The 16,303-nt window shown below is 48.0% G+C and overlaps 2 protein-coding genes across 2 annotated transcripts in view; one reads left to right on the top strand and one right to left on the bottom strand.

Annotated features, from left to right (window-relative positions):
* Positions 1-54: 54 nt before the first annotated feature.
* On the top strand, positions 55-6,031 carry CIAO1 (cytosolic iron-sulfur assembly component 1). Its single transcript, XM_028514273.2, is given in 10 exon segments — positions 55-364; positions 896-1,044; positions 1,176-1,284; positions 1,393-1,446; positions 1,449-1,480; positions 1,712-1,913; positions 2,771-2,855; positions 3,790-3,818; positions 3,821-3,946; positions 3,949-6,031. Coding segments are annotated over 10 exon segments (1,218 nt in total). The 5' UTR covers positions 55-225; the 3' UTR covers positions 4,242-6,031.
* A 226-nt stretch (positions 6,032-6,257) lies between these two features.
* The window catches only part of SNRNP200 (small nuclear ribonucleoprotein U5 subunit 200), a 29,506-nt gene continuing 19,460 nt past the window's right edge, over positions 6,258-16,303 (bottom strand). The window contains 19 exon segments of the mRNA XM_036028329.1: positions 6,258-7,221; positions 7,312-7,404; positions 8,850-8,931; positions 9,035-9,195; positions 9,483-9,659; positions 9,769-9,912; positions 10,139-10,260; positions 10,469-10,633; positions 10,729-10,918; positions 11,440-11,548; positions 12,771-12,879; positions 13,672-13,823; positions 14,018-14,170; positions 14,172-14,194; positions 14,281-14,314; positions 14,316-14,473; positions 14,800-14,945; positions 14,948-15,026; positions 15,341-15,501. Coding sequence (XP_035884222.1) covers positions 7,078-7,221; positions 7,312-7,404; positions 8,850-8,931; positions 9,035-9,195; positions 9,483-9,659; positions 9,769-9,912; positions 10,139-10,260; positions 10,469-10,633; positions 10,729-10,918; positions 11,440-11,548; positions 12,771-12,879; positions 13,672-13,823; positions 14,018-14,170; positions 14,172-14,194; positions 14,281-14,314; positions 14,316-14,473; positions 14,800-14,945; positions 14,948-15,026; positions 15,341-15,501 — 2,402 coding nt within the window. The 3' untranslated portion in view covers positions 6,258-7,077.

Raw genomic sequence — 16,303 nt, 5'->3', positions numbered from 1 at the left:
AGTTCTCTGTCGTCCCGCTACGCTTCTCGCTGGCCCGGAGATCGACTACAACTCCCAGGAGGGAACGCGGCGGCATAGAGGGCACTTCACTTCCTTGGGCGACTCGGGTCCTCGGGTGTAAGTGGCCGACCGGCGGCCCAGGAGGCCGAGGGAGGTCGGGGGAATCTGCGCGTTAGTATCCGCCGTTTGTGCTCAGTCCCTCTTCTCGTCTTGCGTCAAGTCGCCATGAAGGACTCGCTGGTGCTGCTGGGTCGTGTTCCAGCACACCCAGACTCGCGCTGCTGGTTCTTGGCCTGGAACCCCGCAGGAACTCTTCTGGCCTCGTGCGGGGGCGACCGCAGAGTCCGCATCTGGGGCACTGAGGGTAAGGCCCGGCCCGGGCGCACAATCCCGCCGCCGGGAGTTCCACGTGCTTGTAATGCGGGTGCCGGCCTTAGGGGTGCGCCCAGGGAGAGCGGGAAGAGGCCACCTCGAGGTGGACTCGAGCCACTCCCGAGAAGACTTTTTGGACAAGTACTAGAAGCAGAAACGTCAGGAGACAGCCTAGAACTGTGGAGGAAATTGTGATAGTTGCTGAGGCAGAAAAACGAGGAGAGAAGAGCAGTGGAAAGTAACCTGCATAGTAATTTGCGACGATGTGGAAATGTAAATTTTATCCCGAGAGCATTTGGAAGCCATTGACTTTTTTAAATTAGGAGGGTGACTCCCCGTATGATGCCTCCAGAGGAAGTAGGGTCAGTTACTTCTTCCTAAACGCATGTTAAATATGCCTGTTGGACTTGGTTGGCCTCCAGCTTGGGTCCAGTATTAGCCCTAATTGTCAGATGGTATTGATAGTGTTTCAGTGGCTTCTGGTGCACCCAGCCCCAATGCCTGGCCTGGCCTCTGCCTTTAGGTGACAACTGGATCTGCAAATCTGTCCTTTCTGAAGGCCACCAGCGCACTGTGCGGAAGGTGGCTTGGTCTCCCTGTGGCAATTACTTGGCCTCTGCCAGCTTTGATGCTACCACTTGCATTTGGAAGAAGAATCAGGATGACTTTGAGGTAACCAGGCTGGATGGGACCAGGATTGTTGGCCATTTGCTCTCCAGGGCTGATAAGAGAATTTGAGCCAACCTGGGTCAGTGGGCTGTTGGGGGTCTCTGTTGATTTTTGTCCTTCTTCCTTTTTCACAGTGTGTGACTCTGGAAGGCCATGAAAATGAAGTCAAGTCAGTGGCCTGGGCCCCATCTGGCAACCTCCTTGCTACCTGCAGTCGAGATAAGAGTGTGTGGGTCTGGGAAGGTCAGTCCTGGTCCCTCTAGATGCATTCGGGAGCCAGTGGACAGACAGCCCCACTATGTGACCCTGACAGGTTCAGCTCATGGGCTTCTTTCTGTTTTCTTTCCACAGTTGATGAAGAAGATGAGTACGAATGTGTCAGTGTCCTCAACTCCCACACACAGGATGTAAGCATGTGGTCTGGCACCCAACCCAGGAGGTAAAACCCTAGCAAATTATCTCGCTGGGAAGGAATTCTGTTATGGAGGGTTGTCCCTAGCCCCCTTCTGCCCCTTAGCCTTAGCCTGGTTTTTATAGGGAACGCTATCTGTGGCCAAAAGACATTAATCCCTGTTACAAAGCTCCCTGGAACTATCTTGTCCTAGCAGGCAGATTTTGGAACCACAGAGAATTCTTGGGCCATAAGTGCTGTGTTTTCTTGCATCCCCAGCTGTTAGCTTCTGCAAGCTATGATGACACAGTGAAGCTCTATCGGGAGGAAGAGGATGACTGGGTATGCTGTGCCACCCTTGAAGGCCACGAATCCACCGTATGGAGCTTGGCCTTTGACCCCAGTGGCCAGCGTCTAGCGTCTTGCAGTGATGACCGTACCGTGCGCATCTGGCACCAGTATCTGCCAGGCAATGAGCAAGGTGAGGGAACAGGTGCAGAGCTAAGAAGACTTCTCTCCAAGAAGTTGACAATCTGCTCAGGGGCTAAGACACAGATGAAGCACTGCAAACTGGGGTGGAAGGGGAGATATGCCATGGGAGGGCACCAGAGAGTGCTGCAAGAATCAAGACTATGTAGAAAGGCCGTTTTCATTGGAACTTTAAAGGGTGTATAGGATTGTGGGATTTTTTTTAATCCCACCTGAGGATGTGTTTTTATTGTTTGTAGAGAGAGGAAGAGAAACATCAATGTGAGGAAAACATATATTGGTTACCTCTTGGGTGCTCCTCAACCAGACACCGAACCCACAACCTTTTGGTGCAGGGATGAGGCTCCAACCAGCTGAGCTACCTGGGCAGGGCAGGGTGTGTAGGATTTCAACACAAGAAGAGAAGTCTGAGTGAAAACAGAACAGCATGAGCAAAGGCAATAAAGATGGGAAAGCCTAGGTCTACTCCAGAAGCAATGATTCCTTTAGGTGAAGCATAGGGTATATAAAAGATTTGGGGAGAAATAAGTGGGTCAGGCTGGCTGTTGGGTGGCCTTCGAAGGCAGGCTGCCTAGCCAGAAATAGTCTGCAGCAAAAGAGTTTTTCTTTGTGGTTGGTTGGTTGGTTGTTTTAAAGAACAGGACATTCCCTTTCAGAATTCTATAAAAATGCCAGTCTGGCCACAGTATGTAAGGCAGATGGGTGAAGATGGGGACAAATGGGTGAAGATAAGGACTCATGATGGAGGGTTGGAGTGAGGGAGGGCAAATTAGGATCTCCTTTGCAATGGGGCATTTAGTCCTCTGAGGTCCCCAGGATACACGTGTCTTGGACTCATCTCTTGTGCAGGGGTGGCATGCAGCTCTGATCCCAGCTGGAAGTGTATCTGCACTTTGTCAGGCTTCCACTCCAGGACCATTTACGACATCGCTTGGTGAGACCTCCATCTCCTTTCCCCATCTCCACTCCACCCCTCTGCAATTTGGAGACATTTTAGAAAAGTCAGACCTCTGTGCTCGCTTTGAGAGTGCACTGAATAGAAAGCAGCACCTTTATTTCTTCAGGACTGGCCAGACTGTCCACCATACTGGCTTAGAGCTGGCTGGCCCAGGTTCACAGGAGTCCACAACAGACTCAGACCCAGGTTTGTACCTGCGTTAAGTTCCCAGACAATGAGGGTAGCACTGGCCTCTGCAGATCACATGGCATTGTACCATCCAGAATTACTCATTAATGAAAGTGGATTCATGGCCAGGATTTTTATGGTTTGGTAAAACTGACCTCTACCCCTATGGAGTCTATAAAAGCCAATGCTATTCATATAGGAGAGCCAGTCAGGGGCAGTACTGGCCCTAAAAATCTATCCCTAGGAAATAATCCTAAATAATGAAAAAAGTTAATGTGTCTCTAAGCTTTATTTATATTAGCAAACATTTGGGAATAACAGAAATAGACTTCAGTGATAAAATTCAATGGCCCAATGTATCGCTTTTAAAAAATGGTTACACAAACTTCATGACAAAGGGAATTGCTTATGTTAAGTGACAAAAGTGTAAGTCAGAATCTTAGGTAGTTTTTTAGGTTAAGTATTTTGGGTGGTAAACCTAGATGGCAGCACTGGAATGCTTACGGGATGTCTGTGGCTGTATATTAATTAGATAAGTTCTTTAATAAGAGATGTTAGCTGAAGGCTGAAGTTTGGGAAGAAAGCCAGGCCTAGCTGAAACCTGAAGTTTGGGAAGAAAGGAAGAGCGAGAAAGAAAGAAAGCCAGCAAGGACTCTAGAATCAGTATAATACTAACTTGCTGGGTTGGGAGGGATGGGCGGGACAGCCAACCGCTATGCACTGATGCATGGGTTCTTCTCAGGTGTTCGCTGACATGGGCCCTGGCTACTGCTTGGGGGACGATGCCATCCGAGTGTTTGAGGAGGACCCCGGCTCAGATCCACAGCAGCCTACCTTCTCTCTGACAGCCCACTTGCCTCAGGCCCATTCCCAGGATGTCAACTGTGTGGCCTGGAACCCAAGCAGCAGGGACTCCTGGCCTCTTGCAGTGATGATGGGGAGGTGGCCTTCTGGAAGTACCAGCGCCTGAAGTCCTCTGAGCCACCTCTACTTAGGATAGAATTGTGGTTCCCTGGAAAATGTCGTAAGACTTTCCTAGCCCGAGGACCTGAAGGAGGAGTGTGGCCTTCGTTTAACTTGGTTCTCTCCCAGTCAGACCTGGGTAGATGTGCAGGGCCACAGAACCACAAGCTGTTTCCCTCCTTCAACATGGGGCCCTTTGTGAACAACTACAGAAACAGCAGTACCTTGTAGTATGCCACAGATTTTGCTTCCCTTTAGCTCACAGTGTCAAAGTTATGGGGGCCGGGTGAGTGTACTACTTATAATCACCATGTCTGTATATGGAGGATTGTATCTCAGACCTTTCTGAAATTGTAAGTCTTATAGAAATAATCCCCGAGTCCCAAGTCATGTTTTATTACTAGGATATTCACAATGTAAAACATTTCCATGAGTCCTTTTCTCAAATAGGTCCTACCTTCCTGATTTCTGACTCCTTGCATTTAAGACATTTGATAAATATTGAAGGATATCTTTTTTGGTGTAGACTAGTTTAAAGACACCTCTGCTTTCCCTTAGAAACCTTCATGTATCTTCTGTGCCTGCAGGGAATACCAAAAAAATAAATGGGGAAGGGTGTGAACCCTAAAAGGTAGAGTTATTGGCTTCAGGCCATACATTTCAATGGGGCTGAAAGTTGATACTTGGGTGGAGGACAAAAATAAAAAAACTGTTCAAGACAATAGCTTGTCATTTAAGGGACCGCAGTACACTACACAGTATATCTGTGGTATTAAATTTTCATGGTGAGGGCAAATAGGAAAAAGGTTTCTGATACAGCTCCTTAGGAGAATGATAATGAAAAAAGATAATTACTGCCATAGGCCATTATATCTGCCATCACTCAAGTTGTCTTGTGTCACCTGATAGGGGTTTTGGCTTGAGGACTGTTCCCCAAAGCTAGACTTTATTGACTTTTTATAGGAGAGAAGTAATGACCACAGACTGAAGAGACTGCTGGGGCAATACAAAAAGCAGTGTTTCTCAAATGTGCTCTGTATATCCCCAGGAGACCGGAGTGCCTGAGGGCTAAGGGGTCTGAGACTTGAGCTGTTGCCATATTGGCAGGAGCCATGACATCAGCACCAATAGTGGTAGTCTTCATGGCCTTGCTCACAGCAAAAGTACTGCCAACTCCACTTAGAAATGTCCGAGAACAAATACACATCAATTGTATAAAATCTTGACCCTTGGGAACACCGCCATGTTGTAACAATGGCAGCATGCAGACAGCACAGTGGAGAGTATCTTGAGGAAAAGCAGTTGTGTAGCTAAATTGCTGGCTGAATGAGCTGTGTACCATTTTCACTTGTAGGAAATTATAGGATGAAAACCTGATTACTTGGCAGATGATTTCTGGGAAATGAATGAGCCTTTCACTCCAAGGGCAACTGATACAGCATGGCCAATGATCAAGCATTCAAGCAAAACTTAGAATTTTGGAAAACTTGGACCAACACCATGCACTTGACATCTTTCAATACACTGACACTTCATGTGTACACAGCTCCAGGCTCATCAAACCCTGTACTGGTCACATTTGCCAGGTAAATGTTTCAGTACTCAGCGCTTGCTAGATCTTATATGAGCCACACTGCCCACCAAGAGAAAATGCTGCATTGTCAGCACTTGTCAGTTTCAGCATCCATCATGAGTTCTGGAACAAATTAATGAATACCAAGGTACCACTGTACATAGATTTTCTGAGATTGGTAGTGGTACTAATGTGATTTGTATGATAAAATGTGTCAACATTTAGAAGATCTGCATGACTCAGTGAATCAGCATTTTCCAAATGATTGTGTGATGTTACAGAATCATTCATGGGTAAGAGGTAAGAGACTTGTGGATTTAATGTTAACAGTACAGGAAGCTCATTGATAAGGTTTCAGATTCCACATTGCACTTGAGAAACTATCACTTGCGGAGTATCACTATAGCATCAAACAGCCAGTTTCCAAAGCTATTAAAAACTTCCTTTCTAACTGTATGTGTAAAGTCAGCTTTACTTCAACTTAAATAACATATACAATCGTAGAAGCAACTATAAGAATCCACCTTTTAAATCAGGAACAAGATTTGTAAAAATGTTACAGGCCACTCTTCTGCCTGTATTTGCTTTAGAAGTAATTTTTTATGAAAAGTCAACATTACTTATTTTTAATAAGTATCAGTGGATAATAAGCTCTTTGGGGCTCTTAACTTTTCTAGTGTAAAGGGTTCCTAAGACCAAATTGTTTCCAAACAGCTGACCCAAGGAAGTTACCCTTGAGAATCATCTTTCATTTTTATGCAGTTATTCCTACAGAACAGGAGACAAGAATTTGAAAAGGAAATTTTACAGATCAGTATCACAGTTATCAGAGTACTAGACTTGGGCCATGCCCAGCTAGTGCACTTCAGTCCCTCCTGTGCTCTCTCCTTGTTGGAATGGGGGGAGAGGGCGGGCAGACTACAGATCTCAAGGAACTTCTAGTCTGTGATCTCTCCCTGAAGCTTAGTCCCTTCAGTGGTGGTGATACCTGGGTAACAAGGTGGGGGTCCAGGTATACTGACTAAAAAGAAGCTACCTAACCCTTCCTTCCTACCTGCTGAAATGGCTGCCTGTGACAACCCAAACAGCCTTGTCCTCCAGAAGTATTAATCCTACCTAGGTTCAGTGGTTAAATCTTTTTAACCAAAAGCCTTAGGTTAGGGGGAAAAAAAACTTGATTTGGAGTCATTGTGAAGACAAATGGTTTCTCCAGTTTATTTTAGAATGTCTAGCTCTATTGAAAGAACCACTAATAGGATGCCTAAAAATGTGGTACAGTTTATGCTCAACAGCTATGTGACACCTGCACACACTGGATCCAAAGCCTGGATGGCAGAATAGCAAGAGGGAAATGGAGTGGGAGTGGGCTGGGACAGCACCCGCACTGACTGGCAGTTCTCCCTGCCCACGGACCTGGTCCCCACAGCTGTGATCCCATAGAACTGTCCAAGTTCCTAACTCAGGTTCAACTCCTCTTTGCCAAGGCCTCTGCACTCAATCCGAGTCACTGTCTGTCTCAGCTTCTTTCACATCCACACTGAATTTGTATTCCTGGTCACATCCCATATAAGCATCACTCATGAAGTACAGAGTGTAGTTGTGGGCGCCAGTGGCCGGGGCCACGAAGTCAAGCTTCACCTAGAGAGAACAGGCAGGAATTAGGAGAGCAGGACATAGGGAGAGCACCCTGCCCGTCTCAGAACAAATGCTGGGCCAGTGGACACTCACCTTGGCCTTCTGCTGCAGGGTCAGCCTCTTGATAGAGATGAGACTGTTGGACTTGGCATCTCCAATCACCACCCACCAGCCCTCTTCACGTTTCTGCAATGACCAGAAGCCGAAAATTTCAGCACATGACACTACTTGACAGTCTTGTGCGACTGTGAGAATGGTTACAAAAGCAGGAAAACAAACCAGAAAGGAAGCTTTCTAAAATTTCCTCTTGAAATTTAATTTGACAAAACTAAGATTTTGAAACTGTTATAAGGCATCTCAAATGAATTCATGTTTAAGTGGCAGGTAGACTCATTTCTTGGTTCAGGCTTACTTCCTTGTCCCAAAGTACCTTCTCCATTCACTACTTGCCACTGCTTCTGGGATTCCACTATTAGAAATCTAGACTATGTGGCCTGGAAGCTCTGAGTTCTTCAGACACCTTTTTAAGGCAAATCTGCCAGATTTAAAACAAAGGTGGAGCCAAGCCTGCCCACAGAAAGGATCCATCTGAGATGGGCCTTGCCTCTACCAAGAAGCTTTTACTGGCCACTCCACTCTGAGAAAGTCCAAGAATTCCAAATCAAAGCATCATTTCTCAGAATGTATTAAACCAGTTTGTAAAATTAAACTTAGTGTATCTGGGTTCAGCTTCCAACCTTTAATTACTCTCCCAAATAAGGAATCAGCTTTTCTTTCTGGTGTTAAAAAACAAGCAACTGGAAGCACAGTAAGTGCCAGAGAGAAATGAGAGTGAAGAAACACCTAGAAAAGTCCAACTGCCCTGAAGCCATTTAATTTAAGGTTAAAGACAACTTGTGTTTTAACAGTCACAGATCGACAATAATGTTGAACTGCCATTTTTAACAATGACCAGTCATCTAAATTGTTTTTATAAAGAAAAAAGTTCTTTAAATATTTTATTTATTTACCTTTAGAGAGAGGGGAGGGGGAAAGAGAAACATCAATGTGTGAGAGACACATGGAAAAGCTGTCTTTCACTCGCCCCCAAGTGGGGACCCAGGCATGTGCCTTAACCAGGAATCGAACCAGTGACCTTGGTTCGCAGGCCAGTGCTCAGTCCACTGAGCCACACTAGCCAGGGCCTAAGCTGTTTTAAGGCAGCCTCGACCAGTGTGGCTCAGTTGGTTACATCGCCCTGTAACCAAGAGACTGCAGTTCAATTCCTGGTCAAGGCTCATGCCTAGGTTGCAGGTTCAATCCCCATTCAGGCACCATACGATCCCTGGTCTGGGCACATATGAGAGGTAAATGATTGATTGATTTTCCCTCACACTGATATTTCTTTCTCTTCCTTCCCCTCTCCCTGAAACCAATGGAAAAATGTCCTTGGGTGCAGATTTTGTGGGGGGGAAAGTTAAGACAAAAAAAAATGACGATAGCCCCAAGATTACTTCTCACTCTTACAACTCATGACTTCATTATTACTCTAAATCTCCCTCCTTAGTGACAATGCACCCTTGTACTCAGACTCTACCAATGGATAAAAGGCCTCCAGCAGACACCTGGAAAAGCCAGCTACCAAGACATACCTGTGGAAAGAGAGGTGCTATCACAGGACCCGTGACTTCCTCCTCCCGCTCCAGCTGTACCAGCACCACAACAGGCCCGCCACTGATGGGGAAAAAAGCAGGGCAGCATATTAATGCCAGGGCGGTGGAGTCATAGCATACCAGCAGGACCCCACAGCAGGGAACCTGGCCCGCTCTGGCCCCACCTGCGAATGATGTCCTTGTCCACCACTTCATAAGACAGCTCAATATTAGGGTAGCGGTTACAGAACCGGGCCACATCTGCCATCTGGCTGTCAGACAGCTGAAGCAGTGCATTTCGCTCTTCATCTTCCATCTCCATGATGTCGAAAACACTCTCCACTCCCTGCAGAGGGTATTCAGAGGTCAGGAGAGAAGAGACCACATGCTAACAAAAAATGAAATGGGCTCCAAGTAACAGCTAATTTTCAGCCTACATGGTCAGCCATCTAAAGACATGACTTCAGAGAGAATATGGCCCGCATTCACCAGGCTCTTTAGCATCTCAAAGCATAACACCTTCAGAGGAACCAGACAGAACCAGGAGTCTCCCCCGCTGTGACTCACCCCCCACACAACCCCAAGTCCAGGACACTCAACTCTCAGGTTCAGCCAGGTCTGGATCCAGCTCACCTTGTCTGTGCAACGTTTGATGTGCTCCGAGGTGAAGTGTGGCAGCTGTTTCAGGTATGAGTCCTTGGACCACATGGCTTGGGTGACCATCTGGGCCAGTTCCATAGCTGCCAGAGCAGGACTTAGCCACCCATTGCTGGAGAGGACATCCACACAGGCCTGGATAAGCCGGATTGCCTGAGTGGGGTAGGAGCACAAGAGTAGGGCATGAGTGGGGGTTGGAACTGCTACATCACAGGCCCCTGTGGGTGCTCCCACCCATGCCCACACTGTACCCACACTCTACCTTGCTAAGGATCTCCTCTGTATCTGACTGCAGCTCAGCACTCAACTGCATTCGGGACAGGTGAGCCTGCAGGAGCAGGTTAGTCTTGACGTGTGGGTCATTAAACTTAGGATTGTTCAGCTTGTGAGGGACCTTCTGAGCCAACTGGAAAGCACAAGAAAAATAGCTGGTGATGAACACAGGTGATGCAAGGTGCTGCAACCTGAAACTAGCTCTCAGGCCCAAAGCACCATCCATCCCAGACACACAACCCTTCAAAACTCAGAGGTGGGTAGGGGTGGGTGACAGGGGCATGCTGCGATTTTTCTGTGGTGACAGATCCCATGCTCTGGGCATACAAGCCATTCTCCTGAAGCCAAGGTGTCCTCACTTGCCGCAGGAGATTGTCCTCATGGTGCCGGATGGGAATGTTCTCGTACTCAGCCGCATTGGAGATGATCTCGATGAGCCCACGCACCTTAGTCTTGGCATTCAGGGACATGCTGAAGAGCTCTGACAGACACACAAGGTTTGGGAGAAGTCAAAAGCAGCAGAATGGAAGAGGGGGGAGAGTTAACTGTCTGGGCACCCCTGCCCTCCCCTGCAGTATATCCCTCTAACAGACAAGGACACCAGAAGCCCGTCATCTAGTCCCGGAGAGCTTCACCCCTTCAGAGCAGGGTTCCCCACAGACAGTCAGCAGCTCTTGCCAGCCCCTCACCAATGGTGGTGTAGTTGATGTAATAGTAGGCAGCAATCATGCCCAGGTTCAGCGGTGCCACATCCATCTCGTCCTCTATGCTGATACACTTGGACTGCTCCAAGTCACTCAGGGTCTGCTCTACCAACTCTGACAAGTGGTCAGACAGGTGACGGTGGGAGATGCCTGTGAAGAAGAGTGGTGAGTGAGGAGTCACAGGGAGATGGCCAGCAAGAACTGTGAAAACCACACAAAGACAGTGTGCTCCAAGGTTTCCTGACCCTGCAGGTTGTAGTAGTTGGGGTTCTGTGTCATGCGGCGGTACAGAAAGGTCCAGGTGAGGTAGTCCACGGCGTCCTGTTTATTCTCAATGGTCTTGGTGACAATCTCAGCATTGAAGTGGTCATGCATGCAGTGATCCAGGTGAGACTCTACTGGCAAGGGCTCATATAAGAACTTCTTAAAGAAATCCTGTGGATCGGGGAGGGGAGGCAGTAATAGCCAATGACACCACTGTCACAAAGAGGAGCCAAGGGCAAGTCAATAGGAGAATGCCCTTGTGTGACAGACACAGCCAACACAAAAATGGGCAAATGCAACTGCAAACAAATAAGGTGGGTCCAGACCCGGAATGCTGGGTCTGTCCTTACTGGCCTGTCCTTACTGGCACCACTTTCACAGCAGGAACAGAGGATTCCTGGAGTAATGTGGGATGAGCAGTGCAGGAAGAAGATGGAACTAGCCAGAGGATAAAGACCACAACAGCAAAACAAAAACAAAAACAAACAACACACACACACACACACACACACACACACACACACACACAGCTACATAACTCCCTGTGGCTAAAAGGCTCATTACAAAGCACCATGGAAAATGAAAGAAGCAGATGACAGAAACAATGTAAACCAACTAAAACCTCTATGAAAAAATGAAAACCTATGTTCTGAGGCCCAGGACCCCCAGACAGCACAAAGGCCAAGACTGACCTTTTTGGAGCCCTGGCACATGATGACGCAACGCCCCTCATCATCCTGCAGAGGTCGGTTGGCATGCCCCACCATCTGAAGCACATCATAGATGGGATAGTCCACATACCTAGGGACAGAGTGAGGAGACAGACAGAGTGCATGAACACAGGCGGTGACTCCCTAATGTAAGAATAAACTGCAAACATGGGGAGATGTGGACACATTATAGCAAACTCTGAATTTGTGAATTCTTGTGTTGAGGTACTGGTTTCACTTGCTTATCTAAACATCATTGTAGTTTTCGAGTTTAAGAGTTGTGACTTTGTTGCTCAGGGTCCTTGAATAAAAGCTACAAATCCACCCTGGCTGTGTGGCTCAGTGGATTGAGCACCTGCCTGTGGACAGATAGGTTGCCAGTTCGATTCCTGGTCAAGGCATGTGCTTGGGTTGCGGGCCAGGTCTCCAGCTGAGGGCGTACGAGAGGAAACCAATTGATGTATGCACATCAATGTTTCTCTGCCTCTCTTTCCCACCCTCCCTCTCTCCCTAAAATAAAAGTTTTAAAAAATAAAAAGCTACGAATCCATCTAATGCCAAAAGCCAAGTGACTCCCTAATAAAAGATCATATATGTAAGTAAAGCTGCCCAAACTGTTTTCTATATTATTGATTTTTAAATCAATTATTTCATCAAGGGAGAGAGGGAGAGAGAGAAAAACACTGATTTGCTGTCCCACTCATCTGTGCATCCACTGGCTGATTCCTGCATGCGCCTCACTGAGAACCAAACCCGTAACCTTGGTACACTGAGACAGCGCTCCAACCAACTGAGCCACTTGGCCAGGCCAAAAGCTGCCCAAACTTAACAGCTGTTATTTCACGAATTATCAAGTCACCTGACTTAAATCCAAACACAGAAGTAGTTTCAGACATTAGAAATAAAACTCATTTTAAAAGTGAATTTTAGGGAAAATTATTATTAAGAGTTAAATTATTTGAGCTTTTTCTGAGAAAAATCAAATCTTCCTGCTTCTTGTCAACCTAAGGGTGTGTGACGTGGACCAAGTCAGTCTCCCAATTTACGAAACAAATTAACTACGTAAGCCCTAAGATTCCTTCTAGCTTGAACTCCCTGGTTCTCCACTTACTGAAACACAGGACAACTATAAAAGTCAACGTGAGCCTAAGTCCTGAGACTGAAAACCCTTCCCACAACAAGGCTGTGCTGGAACCTCGGCTGACTGGTGACTGCCTGAACATCTTTCCTCCTAAGAGCTGGTTTCTGGGTTTGCAGGTGTTATGTCCATTTTAGGAAAGGCTCCCCTTAGCACAGAGCACAGCTGGACTCACGCGTGGATCTTGCCATTGTAGTACTGGGTGTCCATGATGATCACCAGGTGGGCGGCCACACTCATACCCCAGCAGAGACTCCGAGAAGCTACCACCACCTGGATGGCCCCTGAGCAGCAGAGGGGAGAAGACAACTAAGTGCAGGGCCCCTTGGCTGAGGCAGGGTTTACTGCCTGGGCAGGCAGATGCTTATCTTATTTCAGAACCCAGAGCAAAGCTTGCTGGAACAAGGTCTGATATGACTAAGAGGGCAAATGCAGTACTGTGAGAGGTGGCTCCATGCCAGTGTCACCTGCTTACGGGACTACCCTGGAGGCAATGAGGTCATGCTGGAACAAAATTCCCAGCCCATGGAAAGCTAGGCTTCCTGCCTGACAGACTGGCCCTGCTCACTGGAAAATACCAGCTCAGCCATGGCCTGGCTCAGTCTATGGCAGCAAAACTGAGCTCTCTTGAGGTGCCCCAAACCAGACAGACTCAATGGTCTAAAACTGATAGGAAGTGATTCTGGAAGAACCATCTCCACTGTGGCTCCACCACTGCCAAAATGATAATATCATTTACATAGCTGTGAGGTCTCACAACCTTGGCAAGTTGGGTGTCCATGGAAAACCAGGTATAGAGGCTAAAGATGCTGGTCTAGAAAACCAGGTTCTGAAATGATACAGCCTCGTGTGTCTGCTTGCTTTCTCTCTAACAAATAAAGGTAACACTTGTCCCATCAACATCACAAGATTATTGGGAGAATCAAATGCGACAACAGATTCAACAATCAGTAAACTACTTTGAAAATGACTAGCGTGCTGCAGAGAACTAGCACTCACACCCTAGAAGTTTAAGGCCTATCACATGTGATAGCCCTGGATAGAATGATCTCACTCTGTGCCACAAGGCTTTTTACCTGAGCTGAAGAGCTGTTCCACCAGGCGTCGCTCCATGGGGCTGAGCCCCTCGTGCAGGTAGCCTACCCCATTTAACAGTGTTTCCTTGAGTGTGCTGTCACTCAGCTTCTCCAGGTATGGGATCAGATCCTTCTCAGTGCAGTGTAAGAACCTGAGCAGCAGAGGCACTGATTCAGCTCAGAGAGGTTCCTGCCCTGGCAAACACACCCCAACTGTGCAGTTGCCCGGCCCCTCACAGACTACCTTTCAGGATGGGCCAACTTCACTTGACGCAACTCCCCTCAGTCCCACCCCCACAAGCCAGACCAGACAAGAAGCAGCAGACAGAGCCTGGCCCCTCCGTACCTCTGCCGCTGGATGTCTGCTGCACATGTGGTGAGGATGTCAATCGCAGTGAGGCGGGTCTGCTTGCGAGACGGCACAAAAACAATGACAGGCTTCTTGGGAGAGTGCTTGGTGATAGCATGGTACACAGGCTTGGCCATGGACAGCAGGCGGTCTGTGTTGACTGATGTTGAAGCCCTGGGCACCAAGGAGAAAAGAGACAGAGATTACAAGACCTGGTACTCTGGAGAGAAGGCCAAGAGAATGTGATGAGCAGGTCCTACCTGGATGTGCAGCTCCAAAGGCAACGGGCGCAATCGGGTGGAAGTTGAAAGTGGAGGAGGTGGCACTGCACCCCAGCCAGTGGGCCACATCCTTAGCATTCGAGAGTGAGGAACTAAGTGCCACAATACGAATGGGCCGCTCAATCTGGGAGGAGATATAGCGCATCCGGGAGCAAATCACTTCTAAGACAGGCTGGGAGAGAGGAACAGAAGGAAGAGAAGTAACCACAGCCCAGGTGCCACCTCAGCCTTGAGTTACCCTTCGTGCACAGGCCAAAGCCCTCAAAAATGATCTCCTAGTTCCTCCTCTGATTAGGGGCTCCAACTCTTCCACAGAAGCCAATCTCTACTATGAATACCTTAAAAAGTCTCACATCATCCCTTTGGAATAAAGTGACAAGAAGAGTCCTTCTGGGAAAATACCCTAGTCCCTTGCCTCAGACTCAAAACATGAGGACCAATGCCAAGGTCATCCTAGCCCATTGTAGCCCCCCTTCTTTGCTATGCACTCAGACCATACCCATTCTCGCCCCCAATGAGGTGGACCTCGTCCACCACGAACAGGTTGATGTTCTGAACGTTCTTGCGCTGCTTCCAGCGCCGAGAAAGGATGTCCCACTTCTCAGGGGTACTGATGATGATGTTGCCTTTGCCCAGGAGCTTAGGTCCGTGCTGGTCTCGCCTGTCAGGAGCACTACCTTCTTGCTGAGCCTGTCCTGGAACTTCTCATACCAGTCCATGTACACCTGGCAGGCAGGGAGAGGCAGGGCAGAAAGTGTCAGGCCAGGCCAGGCAACGTTTCCTTTATTATGAGAAAAAGCAAAGAAGCCAGAGACAGACTTGTTTCTCTATAGGTCCTGAGATACTTTATGACCCACACAGACTTTTAAGCAATAGCAAGCTCTCTTTAGTTCACGAACTGAAGGACAGACCTAGAAAAAGCAAACAGTCCTGCCCCAAGTTACCCTGCAAATTTGGGGGCTTAGTGAAGCTTAACCTGCACTCACAGACGGAAGCAGCCTCTGGGAAGGTGCAGAGGTGACAGCACCCCATTGCTTACCTGCTCTGCCAGCGCCTCCATGGGAGTGATGTAGACACAGCGCCCCTCTGAGCTCTGCAGCAACATGCGTAGAATGGCAAACTCTGCACAGATGGTCTTCCCGCTGCCGGTGGGTGCCCCCACAAACACATTGTCGTCACTGTTATACACCGTGTTAAACACTGCAAACCAATGGAGGAGCAGCCGTGTGAGACTGAGGGAGAGACTCAGAGCACTCATTACACAGAGACAGCAGGGGGCCAGCACCAGGGGCGATAGATGTGGCCTCGCCCTACAGCAGGGCTGTCTGGCTGTCCCCTCCTTAGTCCTCTTCCACACAGAAGGAAGGAGGAGACCAACATTAAGATTCCAGTCCCATGGAGACTTGTAGGCAACAACAGAAGCAAAGGTCAACTCTCCTTCTCTGCTTCTTAGCTGGTCTTCTCAGGGACCAGGACGCAGAGCAAAAGGACCCTGGCTGCCTTTCTCTGCTTCCAATGCTCTCATGTTTCCTAGAAAGAATCTAATGAGAAAGAAAGGAACAGCCTAACCCTGGCTTTGAGACTGAGTCAAAGTCCAAGTCCTGTTTATTAGGTTGTTTAACTGGGTGCTTCTCTGCCTCAGTTCCCCACCTGTCAAATAGGACACTGCTAGTAATACCTCACATAATAAATGCTTCCTAGTGTTGGTGGCAGGAATAAAAGAAAAAACGTCCATGACATCCTCAGCCTACAGCACTCAGAACACCGGTGTGCTATGTGGATGTAACTGTTATCCAAAGGGTGAGGGGGAGGCCTCAGTCAATGCTGGACACACTGCCCAACACCTGAATCTCTGGGACAGGCAGCCTCCTGAGCCTAAGAAACAACAATGCTCCACCAACCCTACTCAGCGAGATATGCACAGCAATGCAAATCTAACCCTAACCAAGGACCTGAGAGGAAATGACCAGATGCAGTCTTTCAGTCAACTCTGATGGACTGC

The sequence above is a fragment of the Phyllostomus discolor genome, chromosome 6 (genome assembly GCF_004126475.2).
Source record: "Phyllostomus discolor isolate MPI-MPIP mPhyDis1 chromosome 6, mPhyDis1.pri.v3, whole genome shotgun sequence".
Lineage (NCBI taxonomy): Eukaryota > Metazoa > Chordata > Mammalia > Chiroptera > Phyllostomidae > Phyllostomus > Phyllostomus discolor.
Note: the sequence above shows the minus strand (reverse complement) of the source record. Positions and strands in the feature narration are given on the sequence as shown.